The following is an 18661-nucleotide window of genomic DNA, read 5'->3' as shown; positions in this document are numbered from 1 at the left end:
GAGAGTGTGTGTGTGTGTGTGTGTGCGCGTGCGCGCACACACACACACACCGGGGTCCTCGCATGTAGGCGGTACTATTCAGTGCTTAGGACTACTGATGAGGATCCCCCGGAAGAGAAGCATGGGTTTATACCAGATTGTGAAACCACAGAACACACCAATATGGCAATTGCAATAATTGATGCAGCTAATATTATTCATAAGTCAGCAGGTATGATTTTATTAGACGCTGAGAAAGCATCTGATCAAGTCTCTTGGAGTGTTTGTGTGCAGACTTGAGACAAATGCAAATATCAAGGAAATTCATCGAACAAATACTGAAGTAACAGCTATGGACATGGCATCAACATGTAAATATTACTCATGGAACTAAGCAGGTGTTTCCTATTTCCATCTACCTGGAGCCATATATCAGGAGGATAAATTGCAATCAGGATTTCCAACATGTGGTTATAAATTGGGTGCAGCTAAAGATATCCGCATATGCAGACAATGTGGCACTATATTCCCCTAAAGTCTTAGGGACTATGAAAATTATTCAAACTGTAGCTGGACAGTTTGGTTATGTATCAGGGTATAAATTAAATGTAGAGAAAACTCAAATGATTGAAAGAGTGAAAAAAAGAATAATCATACTGTGAAGGAAGCAACTTATTTAGGTATTAGACTAATTATGCAGGTTGAGGAACTAATCCATCAATTTATGAATGCTTGTCATTCTGTCCTATTCGTAGAACACATGGCTACTCACAGGACCCACTTGCACATACTAAGGAAGACTAAAAAATAAAAGTCTTTAGGTGCTTCTTGAAGGTAAGTTCTGATTGATTCATTCTAAGTTCCAATGGGAGGGAGTTCCAACCTTTACGATCCAGGTAAGTAAAGGAGCGCTCTACACATCTTGCTCTTGCTCCTACAGCAGCTTTAGATCCCCGGAGAGAAGTGATCTCTTCGGATTAGAAGGATTCAGTAGCTGCTGTATTAGCTGTGGACCCTTCTTGTGTATAGTGCAGTGGACAAGACAAAGCATCTTGAACTGGATTCGCTTGTGCACAGGTAGCCAATGAAGAGCTGTTAGGGATGGTGTGGTCGGCAGGAATTTAGGAATTTTGAAGATAATCCAGGTAGGGGTGTTTTAGACTACTTGAAGCCTCTATCACAAACCTGGGACTTCCTAGGTAAAGACAGACAAATATATGTATGCATATTTCATGTTTAGAGGAAACTACTGCTATTATTAGTGGGTAGATGTGAATCTGTCAAATGATCACGCTGCCTACATTTTTATATTTATTTTGGTAAATTCCCCTATCAGTCCCAATTAATTTTTTTTAAAGACTAGATTCTGCAAATGGAAAATGTATGTGGAATCATCAGAAACCCTAAAAAGCAATTATGGTTTTAAAATTACCATAATAAATATGGGGTTAGACATAAGCAGACTTTAAATCTTAATATTTGGCTGTTATGCTGCATAACATCCATTGTATATTATGGAAAAATAAAGAAGATACATATCAACAAATATACCAGGTGAGTTTTGATATAGTAGCTAATGGTGCATTGCTCATATATATTTGATCCCGCATATTTTGAAAGGGCTAGGTTCAAGGTTACCAAGACTGCATACCCAATATGGAGCACACACAGAATAAATGTCAGATTTCTTGTATTAGTGCGTATACGCCCTTATGTGTTATCTCATCATTTCCTGACGTTTTTCATGATTGTTATTGTGATATATAGGCTAGACATAGAATAATGCAAGTGGGGCATATCATCAAATATGGCATGTTACAATCCTTTCTTAATCTTCAGAAACCGTTTTCAATTCCTAAACAAAACAGAAAAATATGCAATTTAGCAGTTATTTTAATACAATTGGGATATTTAGTTATACAACATGCTCAACACTGTTAACAAAACACATGGTGATCAAAACAAGAAACTGCCCTTAAGTAAGACATATCCTTTTTCTCATTCTTTGAAGAGGAGTTAGATGAAAAAAAAAAAAACAGAAATGATCCAATATGTTGAAGAGGTTCATAGAGCCACAGAAATAGGATAAATTGCATTCAGGTTTTCAAATATACAACTTCAACAATATAAAGTGATTAACAGGCTGTAGCATACACCGAATCAGAACTGACAGATGACATGTATATGTTCATGAATTGCCTATATTCGATGGAATATTGCACTGAAATTGAAAAACTATAGTCAACAATGTTAGCAGCTAATATACAAATTATAGGGCAATGCATTATGCTTGGCACAGACAATATGCCAAGTAAATATGAGAAATTATCTAATTACAATCTAATAGTTATATCTAGGGTATGCTTTGCACAGTATTGGAAATAAAAATCCTCACCAGTTGTTTTGCTTTGTCTAATTAGTTCCTTATTAAAAGGCCAATGAATCTGGCTTGCAGCGGACCGGCAAACATTTAAGCAGTGGTTATCACGGTCAGTTTCTATTTTGATATTGTGACGCCTTTTTTTTGTTGTTTTTAAATTCAAAAATCGCATTTTACCTATCATGAAGCCTGTGTTTAGTGGCATCTGATTGGCATATCTTTTTTAAATTACTCAGCCGACGTTAGGTTAGTGGCCTCCCTCCTCCTTGCTGCCTTTTAGGACCGCCATTTTTATTCCCCTTCAGTGCCATTATTGAGATGCCATTTTGGGAGGCACTCTAGTAGTTTTTCTTTGCCTAATTAGTTCCTTATTAAAAAGCCAATGAAACTGGCGTGCAGCGTGTGTGCCGCTGGCTTACCGAATGCGCATCAAAGCAAGTCTGCACCCGTCCGCGCCCAAACGGGCCTAGGGGCCAGAAACTGTACCCTAACTAACTCTGGTAAATTGACTTACTCCTCAAAGGAATTGTTAGGCATTAGGAGTCATTTCAATCATCTTAGTAAAGTTTGTCAGCACTCCTATTATAAGACGACTCCTGTCAATGGCTCCCTCAGCTTAAATTCTCCCCTGCTCTCATGAAAGATTCAGAGCGAACGGGCAATTTTCTTCTAGTCAACTGTCGTTATTTCCAGCACATAAATTAGATATCTACTCACTACTGAGCAAACGCGCCCCAGAAGCTCTTTTTTTAACTGAAACTTGGCTTTCTGAGGAATCCTCACCAGATGTGGTTTTGGCTCTACCCCAAGATTATCTAACACATCGCCTGGATAGACCTCTCTCTAAAGGTGGAGACATGCAAACGTTTATAAAAAAGTCTATCAATTATACTTTCCGGCCCATTGCTTTACCTGATAGTGAGAGTCTATTCTTCTCTTTAGCAATCAGCGCTACGTGTACACTCGTTGGAATTCCAATATACCGTCCCCCTGGTCCATATGGTAGGTTTTTACAGGCTCTTACAGAACTGGTTGCGGACTTTGCATGCAAACCCCCTAACTTTACTATCCTGGGTGATTTAAACATTCATATGGATGAGGTGACAGTACAGGTAGCAAAAGGCTTTTGATGGATATGGCAGCGTTAGACCTTGGACAGTTGATCACTGCCCCTACTCATGCCAAAGGTCACACCATTGACCTAATTTTCAGCAACTTTCAAATGTTAGTTGTACAACCCCCCTTATTTTGGTTTGGTCTGATCAGTTCTTAATTCCCTTCAATATTACACTCACATACTCTACATCAACATACCACCCTTCTAGGAAGCTGACCTTGCGGCAGTGGTCTAAACTCAACTGTAGGGATTGGTTAGACACCCTAAAATATACCTGCACTTTTCCAATAGAATCATGTTCAGCACAAAGATTTAATGAATGATTTCCAGCTCCCTAGATATCATTTTACCGACCAAGACGATGGTTGAAAACGGTGGCCATAAAGTGTAAAAAACATGAAAGGAAATGGAGGAAAATCTACAATGATGTTTCCAAATTGGAATACAGAAAATCGATCAGATTATATCATATAGAAAACTAATCCGGCAGGCAGATTATTATGCTTCGAGAATAGAACAATCTTCTAATCGTCTTAAGGAGATCTTCTCTATATTTAAGGAAATGACCCAGGAACCTGTTGCCTCCCATCTTATAGAAGCATCCAAAGAACACAGCAACAATTTGCGTGCTTTTAAAAAAATACAATTTCTGACATCCAGTCAACATTTTCTAATGACTCATGTAAAGAGCCTAAAAAGTAATCTCAGACTAAATGCCAACATTCCAGACCCTCTCTATCAGTCATCCAGCCGATGACAGGAGATCTACTTGGAAATTATTTGTTAAGAATAAAATCGGGATCTTCTTTGGATCCTGCTCCTCCAGCCGTTTTAGCTCAAGGTTTGGATGTTATTGCACCGATTTTAACTAATATTTTCAACAATTCTTTTATAGCTGGGAGTCTGCCCCAAATTTAGAAATACGCTATTATTAAACCTCTACTGAAAAAAACCTAAGCTGGATGCATCTCTACTAAGCAATTATAGATCTATCGCTCTTCTTCCTATAGCATCCAAAATTGCTGACTTCTTAGAAGAACATAAGCTCCTACATCCCACCCAGATGGGTTTTAGACCTCAACATAGCACGGAAACCGTTCTTTTGGCAGTGACAGAAGAAACTCAACATCAGCTAGATACTGGTGGCAATGCAGCAATCATTTCTTTGGACTTAAGTGCAGCATTTGATACAGTCGTTCATAAAATCATTCTTCAAAGAGTTACTCAAGTGGGACTTGAAGGCAGAATTTTTAACTGGCTTTCTTCCTTTTCAGTACGTAGGTCTTTTCAGGTTTTGGATAGGTCTAGCTGTGGGGTTCCTCAGGGCTCTTCTCTAAGCCCCACTCTTTTTATATGTGCCCCTAGGCTAAAATTGTGGAACCCTACTGTCTCTCTCTTATATCTTATGCTGACGATACCCTGCTGGTTTACTTGTTTAGCACCAATGTAAACTCTGATCAAGAAGCGCTATCCTCCTGCTTACAGATCGCTAATTGGATGTCAGACAGTACGCTCAAGCTAAATGATGAAAAAACGGAAGTAATGTTGGTTGGCAATTTTTCCCTACTTAAATCTCCCAGGTCAATTCCAGAAGAACTGAAAAGACTCCCTCCCCCTAAAGGAAACTATAAAAAGCCTAGGAGTATTGCTGGACTCCCGCCTATCAATGGAACAGCATGCAAAAAAAGTAGCGGTCTCCTGCTTCAATCTTCTAAGAATGCTCAGAAAAAATGTCAAATTTCTCCCATTTCTTGCCAAAAGACTTATTTTTCAAGCCCTTACATTATCCCGCCTAGGCTATGGGAAGAAAATAAGTTACTTACCTGTAACTGTAGTTCTCCAGTATTGGAATCTTTCATAGATTCACATGCTTGAATCATTCCCCGTCGTTCAGATGGGAGTCCCGGTACAATTTTCACAAGTAATGTTAAAACATATTGAAGAGAAAAAGGCCCTAGGCCTCTTCAATTTCATAGTCTATCAGAGTCATTTTGTGAAAAGGACCAAACCTGATCCTCCACCAATCAGGCGACAGCACCCTTCAGAACCTCCTGAGAGAAGCTCTAGCACCCCAGATTTTCCAAGCACAAGTGCGTATATTATGTTGAATATATATATAAATAGAAAGAAAGAGCTGAAGTGAGCTTCTCCGGGGAGGCGGGTGGGTCGCATGTGAATCTATGAAAGATTCCAATACTGGAGAACTACAGTTACAGGTAAGTAACTTATTTTCTTACTCCAGTATTGGAACTTTCATAGATTCACATGCTTGAATCAGAGTAGAAAGCAATAACTATGCACATTGTAAAATGACATCTTTAATAAACAAAATATCTTGAACCACAAAACCTTATTATCATCATGCATAAAATGATGAAGTATATAAGTATACTGACATATATACATAGATATATTTATTTATATATATATATATACATATATATATATATATATATATATATATATACTTATCTCTAATATATACAGATATACCTGTGAAGATACATGATGAAATTCGAAGAATAAGACAGTAATAGAAATTATCATAAGACACTACTGTAACATGATCAATGTATGTAAACCCGCTTACTTATGGGATTGTGATAGCGTTCTCTTATCCTTATATACATTTCTGTTTTTTCTCCTTTTTTTTTTTTTTTTTTTTTTAATGTAAACAATGTGCATACCTGTTCTAGGATGGAGGGATGTAGGGGAAATGGCTCACCTTCACCTGAAGAGATTCCTGAGAACCGCCTGGCGCACTGCTACCTCTCCGTGAGAGAGGGACTCCAAGCAGTAGTGCTTAGTAAAGGTATGACAGCTCTTCCATGTTGCTGCCCTACATATGTCTTGTAGTGGCACTCCGGCAAACAGTGCCGCTGACGATGAGACTTTTCTCGTCGAGTGAGCATGCACAGATGACTGCAAAGGTTTGCCCGCTGCCTGATGGCAAAAGCGAATGGCTGAGGCGATCCATCTAGAAATACTCTGCTTGGATAGTGGGCACCCCTTCCTAGGAGCACTGTACGCCACAAATAGCTGATTAGAGCGCCAAAAAGATTTAGTCCTGTCCAAATAAAATTGAACGCATCTTTTCACGTCTAAAGAGTGTAATGCCCTCTCCGCCGGAGTAGACAGATGAGGGAAAAAAGACTTGAAGACTAAAGGTTCGTTCATGTGAAAGTCTGACGGAACCTTTGGAATAAAATGCAGGTTAGTGCGCATTAATAGTCTATCGTGTTTAAGCTGCAGGAATGGCTCTTGGATGGACAGCGCTTGCACCTCACTGACCCGCCTAGCTGATGTAAGAGCTATCAATAGGGCAACCTTCCACGACAAGTATTTGAGGGAAGCACGGTGGATCGGTTCAAATGGATGCTTCATCAGTTGTGCCAAAACAATGTTCAGATTCCACGAAGGAGGTGGTGGTCTGAAAGGAGGGTAAACCCTGAAAAGCCCCTTTAGAAATCTCTTAATCAGCCGAGAAGAGAAGAGCGAGGGTGTGTCATCTGAACATCTGTATGCAGCTATAGCTGCCACATGAACTTTAATGGACGAGTGTGCTAGGCCAGATTGAGCTAACTGTAAGAGATACAGCAATATTTCTTCTGGTGGTGAGAGTAGAGGGTCAATTCGATGCTGATGGCACCAGGCACAGAATCTTTTCCATTTACACTGATACGTCTTGTTAGTGCTATCCGCTCTGGCCTTTGACAAAATATCCCTGCAGTCCTGCAGGATGTTCAAATGCGCAAACTTTCTGTGGTGAGGAGCCATGCTGACAACCGCATTGACTGCGGATCGGGGTGCCGAACCTGGCTGTTGTTCATTGTTAGTAAATGAGGTAACGGCTCCAGTGGAATATGAGGTTTGACTGACAGAATGAGGAGCTCCGTGAACCAATGTTGGCGCGGCCAGTACGGGGCTATCAGTATGAGAGTGCACGGTTCTGTTTTCATCTTCGTGAGGACCCTTGGGATCAACAGAATGGGAGGAAAGGCGTAAGCAAAGATGTCTGACCAGACTATCGAAAACGCATTCCCCCAAGACCCCTTTTGGTGATGCCAACTTGCGAAGAACCGGCATTTGGCGTTGTCCTTCTTCGCAAACAGATCCACTGTTGGTGTTCCCCACTGGGAAAAAATCTGGTTCAGTACTGTCTGGTCTAGCTCCCACTCGTGGCAGTCCAATTTCTGCCTGCTGAGTGCATCTGCTGTCTTGTTGTTTATTCCCGGCAAGTGTACCGCTGATAGTGTGATGCCTTGCTGCGAGGCCCAGTTCCAGGTCGCTTGGGCTTCCCTGGAGAGGGTGAGAGATCTTGTACCTCCTTGTTTGTTGAGACAGTGCATCGTAGTGGTGTTGTCCGTTCTTATCACCACTCCCGATCCTGAGATTCTTGGGAGAAACGCTTGTAAGGCCAGGTGCACTGCCCTGAGTTCTAGCCAAATTATATGCATTGATACCAGAGGGATTGGCCATTTGCCACTTATTTTCAGGTCCTGTAACACTGCGCCCCAGCCTTCCAGGCTTGTCTGGGGGTGCGGAAATCGGGGCAGAAGGATTTTTTTGATCTTCTCTGAGCTGCCTGAGCTACTACTGAATCCAGAGGAGGAAGTCCTGTTAAGCATGTTGGTGCATCATCAGGAGCTTTGTATTTTTTATCCAGACGTGGCAAAACTGCTGTGACTTATCGGATTATTCATGACTTTAAGGCCCTCTTCCCACAGGTAGTTCACCATCGGGATAGAGCGCACAGACTTTTGAAAGGGCTCTTTAAAATCATATAGGAAACAGTCTGTTTGCTTCGTAGGTAGCGGTAAAGCAAAACGCTTGGCTGCCCTCTCTAGGAGATTGTGAAAACCTCCAATGTCTTCAGGTGGGGATTCCACCTTCAAATGAGAAGGAGAAGATGGAGCAGGGATAATGTACTCGTCCCACTCTGAGTGAGTGTCTATGAGCTCTCCTTCTTCCTGATCCCCTTCTGAGATGTCGGTGTCTTGGGGAATTGTCATGTCCGAGTGGCCACATCTGTGAGATGCAAAGACGTTGGTCTTTGATGTGGAGTAGAAACACCAGAAATAGACGATGGAGGAGGCTGTTCTCCTTGAGGAGGAAATCTTCTGTTGTAATCCACTAACATCACTCTAAGGCCAGTAAGCAGGTCGGAAGGAATATACGCTCCCTGTTGATATTGCTGATGCTCCGAGTAAGCCTGGGGATCATAAGCTTCCTCATATTCCTCTTCTTCCTGGTATTTTACATTCAATTCAGAAGGACTGTGGGCTGTCCCAAAATGCCCGTCTTCATCTGAATCTTCATCTCCCTCCAAAAGATGTACTGGCACCAGGGAGGATACCTTACTAGGTGATGTGTGGGTTGGAGTTAACTTTTCTCCTCTTTTTTGATGTTTTTCCCTCGTCGACGGTGTCGTCGACGACGTGTACATCGACTTTGTCATGGACGGTGCCGTCGACGCTGGACGCACAGTTATTTTAATAGCAGAAAGCCTCACCGCCGGGTCTACCGTCGACGAAGTCGTCGAGGACTGTAGGGCTGACACTGACATCAGCGACGTCGACGATGACGTGGTGTAGACGGCCGTCGACGCTGATGTCGTCGTTGCAGCTCTCGTCGACGGTGGTGTACTTGTTCTCGTCGACGATGTGGCTGGCGGAGCCGTTGACGATGGAAATCCCGAAGTAGCTGTTGTCGTCGGCAATGCGCTCACCGACTGTGCCGTCGACGGGGAATCCGTCGACGAGGCCTTTTTTCCAGTCACAGAGGATGGCTTTTTGAAAGGCACAGATGGTGGAACAGATGAAGATTTCCTGTGCCTCTCAGAACTGGAAGAATGTCTTTTCCCCTCTTTACTTGAGAGTTTAGTTGGGGAAGAAGATGGGCTGCGACCCTTATAAGACCCTGAAGCAGTCTTTTTAAGGGCTTTTCTTGAGATTTGTGAGGGAGATCTAGAGCGTGATCTTGCCCTTTTAGCTGATCTCTTAGATGGTGATGATTCCTCACTCTCAGAACCAGAAACTGGATCCTTCTTATGTTTTAGTTTCTGCAGCCATATTAATAATCTGCCTTCTCTATCTTTTAAGGTCTTAGAAGAAAAAGTATGGCAAATCTTACAGTCCTTAGCTAAATGATCTGGGTACAGGCAGTAAATGCAGTCTTGATGAGGGTCTTCAGAATGAAGTCTTTTCTTCCCACAAGTCTTGCAGTCTCTGAAGAGACTCTTCTTTTCCTTGTCAGACATAGTTGAAAAATAGCTGACAAATCCAAATAAATGAGTTTCTCTGAGAGAAAAATAGCTGAATAAAGGTGTGAAGACAGAGCATAGCTCTGAGGAGACTCCCTAGCACGACGTGCAGTAGAAAACCTGAGGTGCTAGAGCTTCTCTCAGGAGGTTCTGAAGGGTGCTGTCACCTGATTGGTGGAGGATCAGGTTTGGTCCTTTTCACAAAATGACTCTGATAGACTATGAAATTGAAGAGGCCTAGGGCCTTTTTCTTTTCAGTATGTTTTAACATTACTTGTGAAAATTGTGCCAGGACTCCCATCTCGACGACGGGGAATGATTCAAGCATGTGAATCTATGAAAGTTCCAATACTGGAGTAATGTTCTGTTCCTGAGTTCTCCCATCTGTGTATTAAGGAGACTGCAGATGGTGCAGAATGCGGCAGCCCGGCTACTCATGGCCTTCCCCAGAACTGCATTGGCCAAATCAGCCTTAGCCTCCCTTCATTGGCTTCCCGTCCAGTAAAGGATTCATTTTAAAGCTTTGTGTATGGTGCATCGAGCTCTTCATGATAGGGGACCTTCTCTTATCAAGCGTATGATCACACCCTACACTCCCCAGAGATCACTTAGATCGTCATCTGCTGCTCTAATTAACACCTGCTGTGTTAAAGAAACGAAATGGGGAGGTAGGTCCTTCACATTTAAAGCAGCTAATCTATGCAACTCCTCCCCTAGTCACTTAGAATGGAAAATCCCGAACTCTCTTTTCAAGGTAAATTGAAGACTCAACTCTTTCCAGCATAAATTTCCACTGTGATGCCTTCGTCCTCTTTCAGCACTGGGAGGCCTTCGGGTGGCCATGCGCTTTATAAATCTATTAAACTAAACCACAGGTCAAGCAATGGTGGGAAAAACAATGGTATTATTATCAACTGGAACAGAAGACATTAAAGTACAAGTTACTTACTTCGGTAACAAAATATCTGGTAGAAACATATTCTAGTTGCAGATTCCTTACCTTAGGATTTCCCCCAGGCATCAGACTGGATCCGGAAATACCCTTGTACGTCGGTCGGAGGCGTCGGTCGACTCTGCGGGCGTCATAGTTGCTGTGTTGATGTCGGGAGTAGTACATAGACGCTGCCTCAGCGCATTTACATCAGTTTCTTTTAACGACTTTCCACACCTAAGCACAGAGCCGCTAAGAACACAGATTGGTGCACCAGAGCTAAGAACCTGAAGAGGGGAATCCCTGTCCCTAGAAATCAGTATGCAAGCGGGGAGGATGGATGGGTTGGTAAGGAATATGCAACTAGAATGTCTCTACCAGATATTTCATTACCAAACTTGTACATCTGATAGAGACTTCTAGTTGCAGATTCCTTACCTTAGAATGGATACCCAAGCAATGCCATCCTCGGTGGTGGACTGCAAACCAACATCATACTAGGAAGTACTGCAGGACCGAATGACCAATGTAGCCATCCTGATGGACCTGACTGTCCAAGCAGTAGTGTTTAGCAAACGTGTGCAGGGATCCCCCTGTAGCTGCCTGGCAGATATCCAGGACAGGAAGCAGCAATTGCTCAGGTGGAATGAGCATGCAGGCCCTCAGGGGCTTGCTTCTTGGCCAAAGCATAGCACATCTTGATGCAAAGTACCCATCGAGAGATGATAAATTTTTGCACTGCCTTCCCTTTCTTCGCACCCACATACTCGACAAAGAGGTGATCGTCCATCTGGAAATCTATAGCACGATTAAGATAGAATGCCAACACTCTTTTTGGGTCCTGAAGGTGAGTCTCTCCTCCTCATGGGAAGGATGTGGAGGTGCATAGAAAGTAGGCAGGGTGATGGATTTGCCTACATGAAAAGGCGTAACCACCTTTGGAAGGAAGTAAGCCTTAGTGCGCAACACCACTTTGTCAAGGAGCACAGACAAGTATGGAGGTTTGGACGAAAGGGCCTGAAGCTCACTCACCCTGTCAGCAAAGGGGATGGCAACAAGAGAGACAGTTTTGAAGGTGAGGAGCCGTAAAGGACAATTGTGCATTGGCTCAAAGGGAGTACACATTAAATAAGTAAGGACAAGATTAAGGTCCAACTGAGGCATGATAAATGGAGTGGGCGGAAATAAATGGGCGAGACCTTTTAGGAATCTACTCATAATAGGAGATTTAAAGAGTGAGGGGTGATCAGGTAACCTAAGAAAGGCTGAAATGGCAGATAAATACCTTTTAAGGGTGCCCAAAGCAGAGCCCTGCTGGGCCAAAGAAAGAATTAACAAAAAAAAAACTCAGATACAGGGACGGAGAGGGGATCAACAGATGTGTTGGTGTACCATGACGCAAATTTATGTCAACGAGGGAGGGACACCTGGCTGCCAAGATAACATCACAGACTTCGGGTGGAAGATCAAAATTCGTCAACTATCGCCGCTCAATCTCCACGCATGAAGTCGGAGATTGGAAAGGTGCGGGTGGAGAACTGTCCCCTGCTGCTGCGACAGAAGATCCACCCGAAGAGGTAGTCTGAGTTGAGGATCGCTGGCCATAGCTCTGGATACCATACTCTTCGTACCCGGTCAGGAGCCACCAAGATGAGATGGGCCCAGTCGTTCCTGATCCTCTTGAGAACTATGGGTAGAAGTGGTATATGAAGAACGGCGTAAAGGAAGCCGGAGTTCCACTCGAGATGAAAGGCCTCTCCAAGCGAGTGCCACTGTGGAAACTCCAATGAGCAAAACAGCTGCCATTGCACGTTCTCTGCGGAGGCGAACAGATTTAAGCATGGCTTTCCCTTCTGCTGAAAGAGACCTTGCATCACCTCCGGATGGAGACACCATTTGTGATAGCTGTGCATCGACGGCTGAGTTTGTCCGCTCTGGCACTGAGAGAACCCGCCAGATGTTGAACAACCAGGGTAATGCCCTGATGTTCCAGTCATGTCCAGAGACGTAGTGCCTCTTAACAAAGGGTCCAGGACGCTACTCTGCCGCGTTTGTTGCAGTACCACATGGCAGTAGTATTGACTGTGAACACCTGCACTACTTTCCCCCAAAAAAAGTCTGATTGCCCAGAACTCCAGAAGATTGATATGGAGCCCAGACTCCTCCCGGCAACCAGTGGCCTCTGATCTCCGCCTCTCCCATGTGGCTGCCCCAACCCAGAAGTGACGCATCTGTCACTATAGATAGATCTGGCTGGGAAAGGGAGAGGGATCTGCCGTGGACTCAATGTGGATTCGAAAGCCACCACTGCAGGTCTTTTGCAGTCCCCTCCGAGATCTGGACCATGTCGGAGAGATTTCCTTGATGCTGTGCCCACTGAAACTTTAGGTCCCACTGCAGAGCCAGCATATGCCATCTGGTATGTGTCACTAGCAGGAAGCAGGAAGCAGGAAGCAGGAGGCCATGAGGCCCAGCAGCCTCAGAGTCAGTCTCACCGAAACCCAAGACAGAGGCTGAAAGATAGGAATCATAGCCTGAACATCTTGGACTCGCTTTTCGGGAGTAAAAGCCCGAAACTGCACTGTGTCCATAACAGCTCTGATGAAAGGAAGCGTCTGAGAGGGAGTCAGGTGTGACTTCGGCATGTTTATAGTGAACCCCAGCATGTGCAGGAGATTCGCCGTAGTCTGAAGGTGAGAAACTACTTTCTGGGGCGAGTCCGCCTTCAACAGCCAGTCGTTGAGGTAGGGGAAGACAGATATTCCTAACCTGCTCAGATGAGCTTCAACCACTGCCATCACCATTGGGAACACCCGAGGGGCGCTGGTAAGGCCATAGACGAGTATGGTAAACTGAAAGTGCTTGCGACCTACCATGAATCATAGGTAACATCTGTGGGCAGGCAGAATGGGGATGTGGAAATAAGCGTCCTGCATGTCCAACGCTACCATACAGTCTCCTGGGTTCAAGGTAGGCAGAACCTGAGCCAGGGTGAGCATTTTCAATTTCTCCTTCTTGAGGAAGTAGTTTAGGTCGTTAAGGTCTAGGACAGGCCATAAGCCCATGTCCCTTTTCAGCACCAGAAAGTAGCAGAAAGAACAACCATGACCTACTTCGGGCACAAGGACCTTCTCTATAGCTCCCTTGGCCAAGAGAGCTGCGACTTCCTGTGGGGAAGCACCAAATGATCCTCTGAGAGGTGGCTGAAGGATGGAGGCATAGCTGATGGAGCAGATTCGAAAGGGAGGGAGTAGCCCTTTTGAGCGATCTGCAAAACCCACCTGTCCATAGTGATGGCTTCCCAGTGGGGCAGGTGATGGTCAATCCTGCCGCCAACTGGATGGGAGTGAGGGGACGGACTCAGAGGGTTTGGAGGCTGCAGCGGGGGCAGAGGTGGACTGGGCAGACCTCTGGTTCCCATAGCTCAGCAATCCTTGAATCTCTCCAAGGCTGAGTCTGCTTTGTCTTTGAAGAGACCGGAGCCATCAAAGGGCATGTCCATGAGAGACTGTTGGACATACCCAGAAATACCAGAAGCACGCAACCAAGCGTGGCATCTCAAGGCCACTGTTGTAGCAACCGATCAGCCCAGAGAGTCGGTCGTGTCCAGCCCACATCGGTTTGTAAACTTCGCCACATCTCCCCCATCGTTCACAGCTTGGGAGATGATAGCACGGGCCTCCTCCGGTATCTGCGGCAGGACTTGCACCACTGTATCCCACAGAGAGTGGGTATAACAGCCAAAAAGGTATGTGGTGTTGACGGGTTGCAGCAAGAGACTGGAGGAAGAAAACAACTTCTTCCCAAATTGTTTCACCCTCCTTGATTCCCTATCCGGGGTGCTGAAGGGAATTCACCTGAGGAAGAGGAAGCCTGGGCGACAAGAGACTCAGGCGTGGTGTGTTGCGACAGGAATTTAGGGTTGCTCAGAGCGGACCGATGGCGGCGTGTGATAGTCCTATTCACTGCAGCCCTTGTGTTGGGTTTGGACCAAGTACCCAAAAGGACATCAGTGAGGGCTTAATTGAAAGGTAAAAGGGGCTCAGATGTGGGAGCCCCTGGCTGAAGCACCTCCATCAGGAGGTTGGACCTGAACTTTACAATAGGTAGCTCGAAACAAAGGACCTCAGCCACCCTACTGACCACCATACCATAAGTCGCTCCCTCCGCCATTGCCACAGTAGGAGGAGACAGCATGCCAGCATCTGGAGAAGTGTCCAGTCCACTGGCGTCGCCCAATTCCTGTGCCCAGTCCAAAGATGGGTCAACCTGGTATTCATAAGAGTCCAGGGAGCCCTCCAATCCTTTCCTGAATTCGTACACATAGGAAAAAGGGGCCAAATCCGACTTGGGGTGAACAGGCTCCATCAAAGACAAAGGCGGTGTCAGCTGACGCTGCTCCGACTCAGAGTTGTCTGGGATAAGGATCGGGACGACATCAATAGTGGGCACTACTGATGTCAGGAGCGACCCAGCACCGGGGAAGGTCTCAGTGGTGAGACTGGGGTTGTTGCGGATCAGCAAGCCGATTCAGAGGCGTCTCAGTGGCCGGAGCCGAAGTCGCCGGGCGGAACCCAAAGACCCCTCAACTGAACCCCTTGGGCCCGAAGGCACATGGGCATCATAGAATTCCTTAAGTTGGTCGGGGGTCTCTCCGGCTCCCGGAAACTCGGGGAAGCGCAGAACAGACCCAGAAGCAGGCTGTGAAGACAGAGGCCTTGAACATCGACGGTCTTCCTGCGTCGTGTCAGCCGAGCGACGGGGAGAAGTCAAAGTGCGATGAGACTGCTTCGATGACGACTTGCCTGCACCTGAAGATTTTGAGGAAAACGAGTGGTGATGTTTCCACGAACACTCTCAAGACCGTCCTCTTGAGCGAGACTGGGACCTATGCAGAATCGAGTGCCGGGCCGCCATGAGCTTGAGGGACCACTCACTCAAGGCCTTCAGGTGCATGGCCCGGCACTCAGTGCACGACTTTGGGTCGTGGTCGTGCTCCAGACACCACAGACAAAACGATGCAGATCCGTCACTGACATCACGCGATGACAGTCCTCGCACGGCTTGAACCCGGTCTTCGGGTACATCCTTGACGCACCAAAAGCTCACTAGAAAACTCTACAAAACAGTCGAAATCAGTCAAAAAGAGACCAGGGTAGCGCTCTCCGGATCAGCGCGTGGCATGGAAAGAAAAGAACTAACGTCACTGCACCGAGGTGGCATCATGTACTACTCCTAACGCCATCACGGCGACTACGCCACAAATGCCGCCTGTGGCGTCGACCGGCACCACCTACCGACGTGCAAGGGTATTGCTTGAAGAAAAATCTCTAGATCCATTCTGACGTCTGGGGGTAATTCTAAGATAAGGAATCTGCAACTAGAAGTCTATCAGATAGGCACAATATATATTTCATACGATTTGGAACATCTGGAATGATGGGAGGAAAGAATCAGTGAATTATGCAAATAATGATGAAATCAAAATGATTGTGGTCTATTGAATTATTTACGAGAGTGACTCCCTTTGAATTAAAGACGCTTTACTATTGCCTTCCACTCCTAATAAAAAAAATAAAGAAAGAACAGACCTATTGCTCAAATCTGCTTATAAGTGTTAGAGCACTGATTGATTTAAATATTGTGGAAACCTTTCACAAGTAATGCTCAATGCCACTGGACTGTTAATTATAAGATTAAGGGCATTGTCTCAACTGGGCTAGCAGTCTGGGATTCAGGTGGGGTGATTGTGGACCAAAGGGCTGAAGTGGCTTTTGTAGTAGTTAATTTATTATTTATGGGATCATTGTTTTTAGCCGCTGAGAAATAATTTACTTTCATAGATGCCATTTTGAAGCAATTAAATATTTAACGCCTTGATCCTCTAAGTTACTGTTAAATGCCAATAAAGAGCACATCACAAAAGTGTGCTTTAAATGAAAAACATGAATTTGGTTTGCTTGAAACTGCATTTAGTAAGACTAGGTAAAATATATTTGTGTCCGGTACTGGACTGCAATCATGATCCAGACAAGAAACCCTGGAAAAAGGTAGCACAAGAATTCTCTAAGGTCTCTGTAGGAGGCTGGCCTGGCTTATAGTGGGTACCTTGTGGTACTTACACCCTGTGCCAGGTCCAGTTATCCCTTATTAGTAGATGTAAGGAAATGGCTCCCTGTTTCAATTACCCCCCACATATTGCCTGATGCTGACTTGACTGAGAAGTGTGCTGGGACTCTGCTAACCAGGCCCCAGCACCAGTGTTCTTTCACCTAAAATGTACCATTGTCTCCACAATTGGCAAAACCCTGGCACCCAGGTAAGTCCCTTGTAACTGGTACCCCTGGTACCAAGGGCCCTGATGCCAGGGAAGGTCTCTAAAGGCTGCAGCATGTCTTATGCCACCCTAGGGACCCCTCACTCAGCACAGACACACTGCTTGCCAGCTTGTGTGTGCTGGTAGGGAAAAAATGACCAAGTCGGCATGGCACTCCCCTCAGGGTGCCATGCCAACCTCACACTGCCTGTGGCATAGGTAAGTCACCCCCTCTAGCAGGCCTTACAGCCCTAAGGCAAGGTGCACTATACCACAGGTGAGGGCATAGGTGCATGAGCAATATGCCCCTACAGTGTCTAAGCAAAACCTTAGACATTGTAAGTGCAGGGTAGCCATAAGAGTATATGGTCTGGGAGTCTGTCAAACACAAACTCCACAGCTCCATAATGGCTACACTGAATACTGGGAGGTTTGGTATCAAACTTCTCAAAATAATAAACCCACACTGATGCCAGTGTTGGATTTATTAAAAAATTCACACAGAGGGCATCTTAGAGATGCCCCCTGTATTTTACCCAATTGTTCAGTGCAGGACTGACTGGTCTGTGCCAGCCTGCTGCTGAGAGACGAGTTTCTGACCCCATGTGGTGAGGGCCTTTGTGCTCTCTGAGGACAGAAACAAAAGCCTGCTCTGGGTGGAGGTGCTTCACACCTCCCCCCTGCAGGAACTGTAACACCTAGCAGTGAGCCTCAAAGGCTCAGGCTTTGTGTTACAATGCCCCAGGGCACTCCAGCTAGTGGAGATGCCTGCCCCCTGGACACAGCCCCCACTTTTGGCGGCAAGTCAAGGGGAGATAATGAGAAAAACAAGGAGGAGTCACCCACCAGTCAGGACAGCCCCTAAGGTGTCCTGAGCTGAGGTGACCCCTGCCTTTAGAAATCCTCCATCTTGAGTATGGAGGATTCCCCCAATAAGAATAGGGATGTGCCCCCTTCCCTGAGGGAGGAGGCACAAAGAGGGTGTAGCCACACTCAAGGACAGTAGCCGTTGGCTACTGCCCTCCCAGACTTAAACACCCCCCTAAATTCAGTATTTAGTGGCTCCCCAGAACCTAGGAAATCAGATTCCTGCAACCTGAAGACGAAGAAGGACTGCTGACCTGAAGCCCTGCAGAGAAGACGGAGACACCAACTGCTTTGGCCCAGCCCTACCGGCCTGTCTCCCCACTTCGAGAAAAACTGCAACACCGAAGCCCCCCAGGGTCCAGCGATCTCTGAAGCCTCAGAGGACTACCCTGCATCTAAAAGGACCAAGAACTCCAGAGGACAGCGGCCCTGTTCCAAAGAAACTGCAACCTTGCAACAAAGAAGCAACTTTTAAAGACCACATGTTTCCCGCCGGAAGCGTGAGACTTTCCACTCTGCACCCGACGCCACCGGCTCGACCTGTGGAAAACCAACACTACAGGGAGGACTCCCCGGCGACTGCGAGCCCATGAGTAGCCAGAGTTGACCCCCCTGACCCCCCACAGCGACGCCTGCAGAGGGAATCCAGAGGCTCTCCCTGACCGCGACTGCCTGCTTCAAAGAACCTGACGCCTGGTAAAGACACTGCACCCGCAGCCCCCAGGACCTGAAGGATCCGACCTCCAGTGCAGAAGCGACCCCCAGGTGGCCCTCTCCCTTGCCCAGGTGGTGGCTACCCTGAGGAGCCC

The 18661-nt window shown here is 45.8% G+C and overlaps 1 protein-coding gene across 2 annotated transcripts in view; it reads right to left on the bottom strand.

Annotated features, from left to right (window-relative positions):
* Nucleotides 1–221: 221 nt before the first annotated feature.
* The window catches only part of LOC138293239 (bromodomain testis-specific protein-like), a 1110548-nt gene continuing 1092108 nt past the window's right edge, over nucleotides 222–18661 (bottom strand). For both annotated transcript variants that reach the window (XM_069232347.1, XM_069232348.1), the window contains exon 14: nucleotides 222–1834. In XM_069232347.1, coding sequence (XP_069088448.1) covers nucleotides 1808–1834 — 27 coding nt within the window. In that variant the 3' untranslated portion in view covers nucleotides 222–1807. The remainder of the gene's footprint in view (nucleotides 1835–18661) is intronic.

The sequence above is a fragment of the Pleurodeles waltl genome, chromosome 4_2 (genome assembly GCF_031143425.1).
Source record: "Pleurodeles waltl isolate 20211129_DDA chromosome 4_2, aPleWal1.hap1.20221129, whole genome shotgun sequence".
Taxonomy (NCBI): Eukaryota; Metazoa; Chordata; class Amphibia; order Caudata; family Salamandridae; genus Pleurodeles; species Pleurodeles waltl.
Note: the sequence above shows the minus strand (reverse complement) of the source record. Positions and strands in the feature narration are given on the sequence as shown.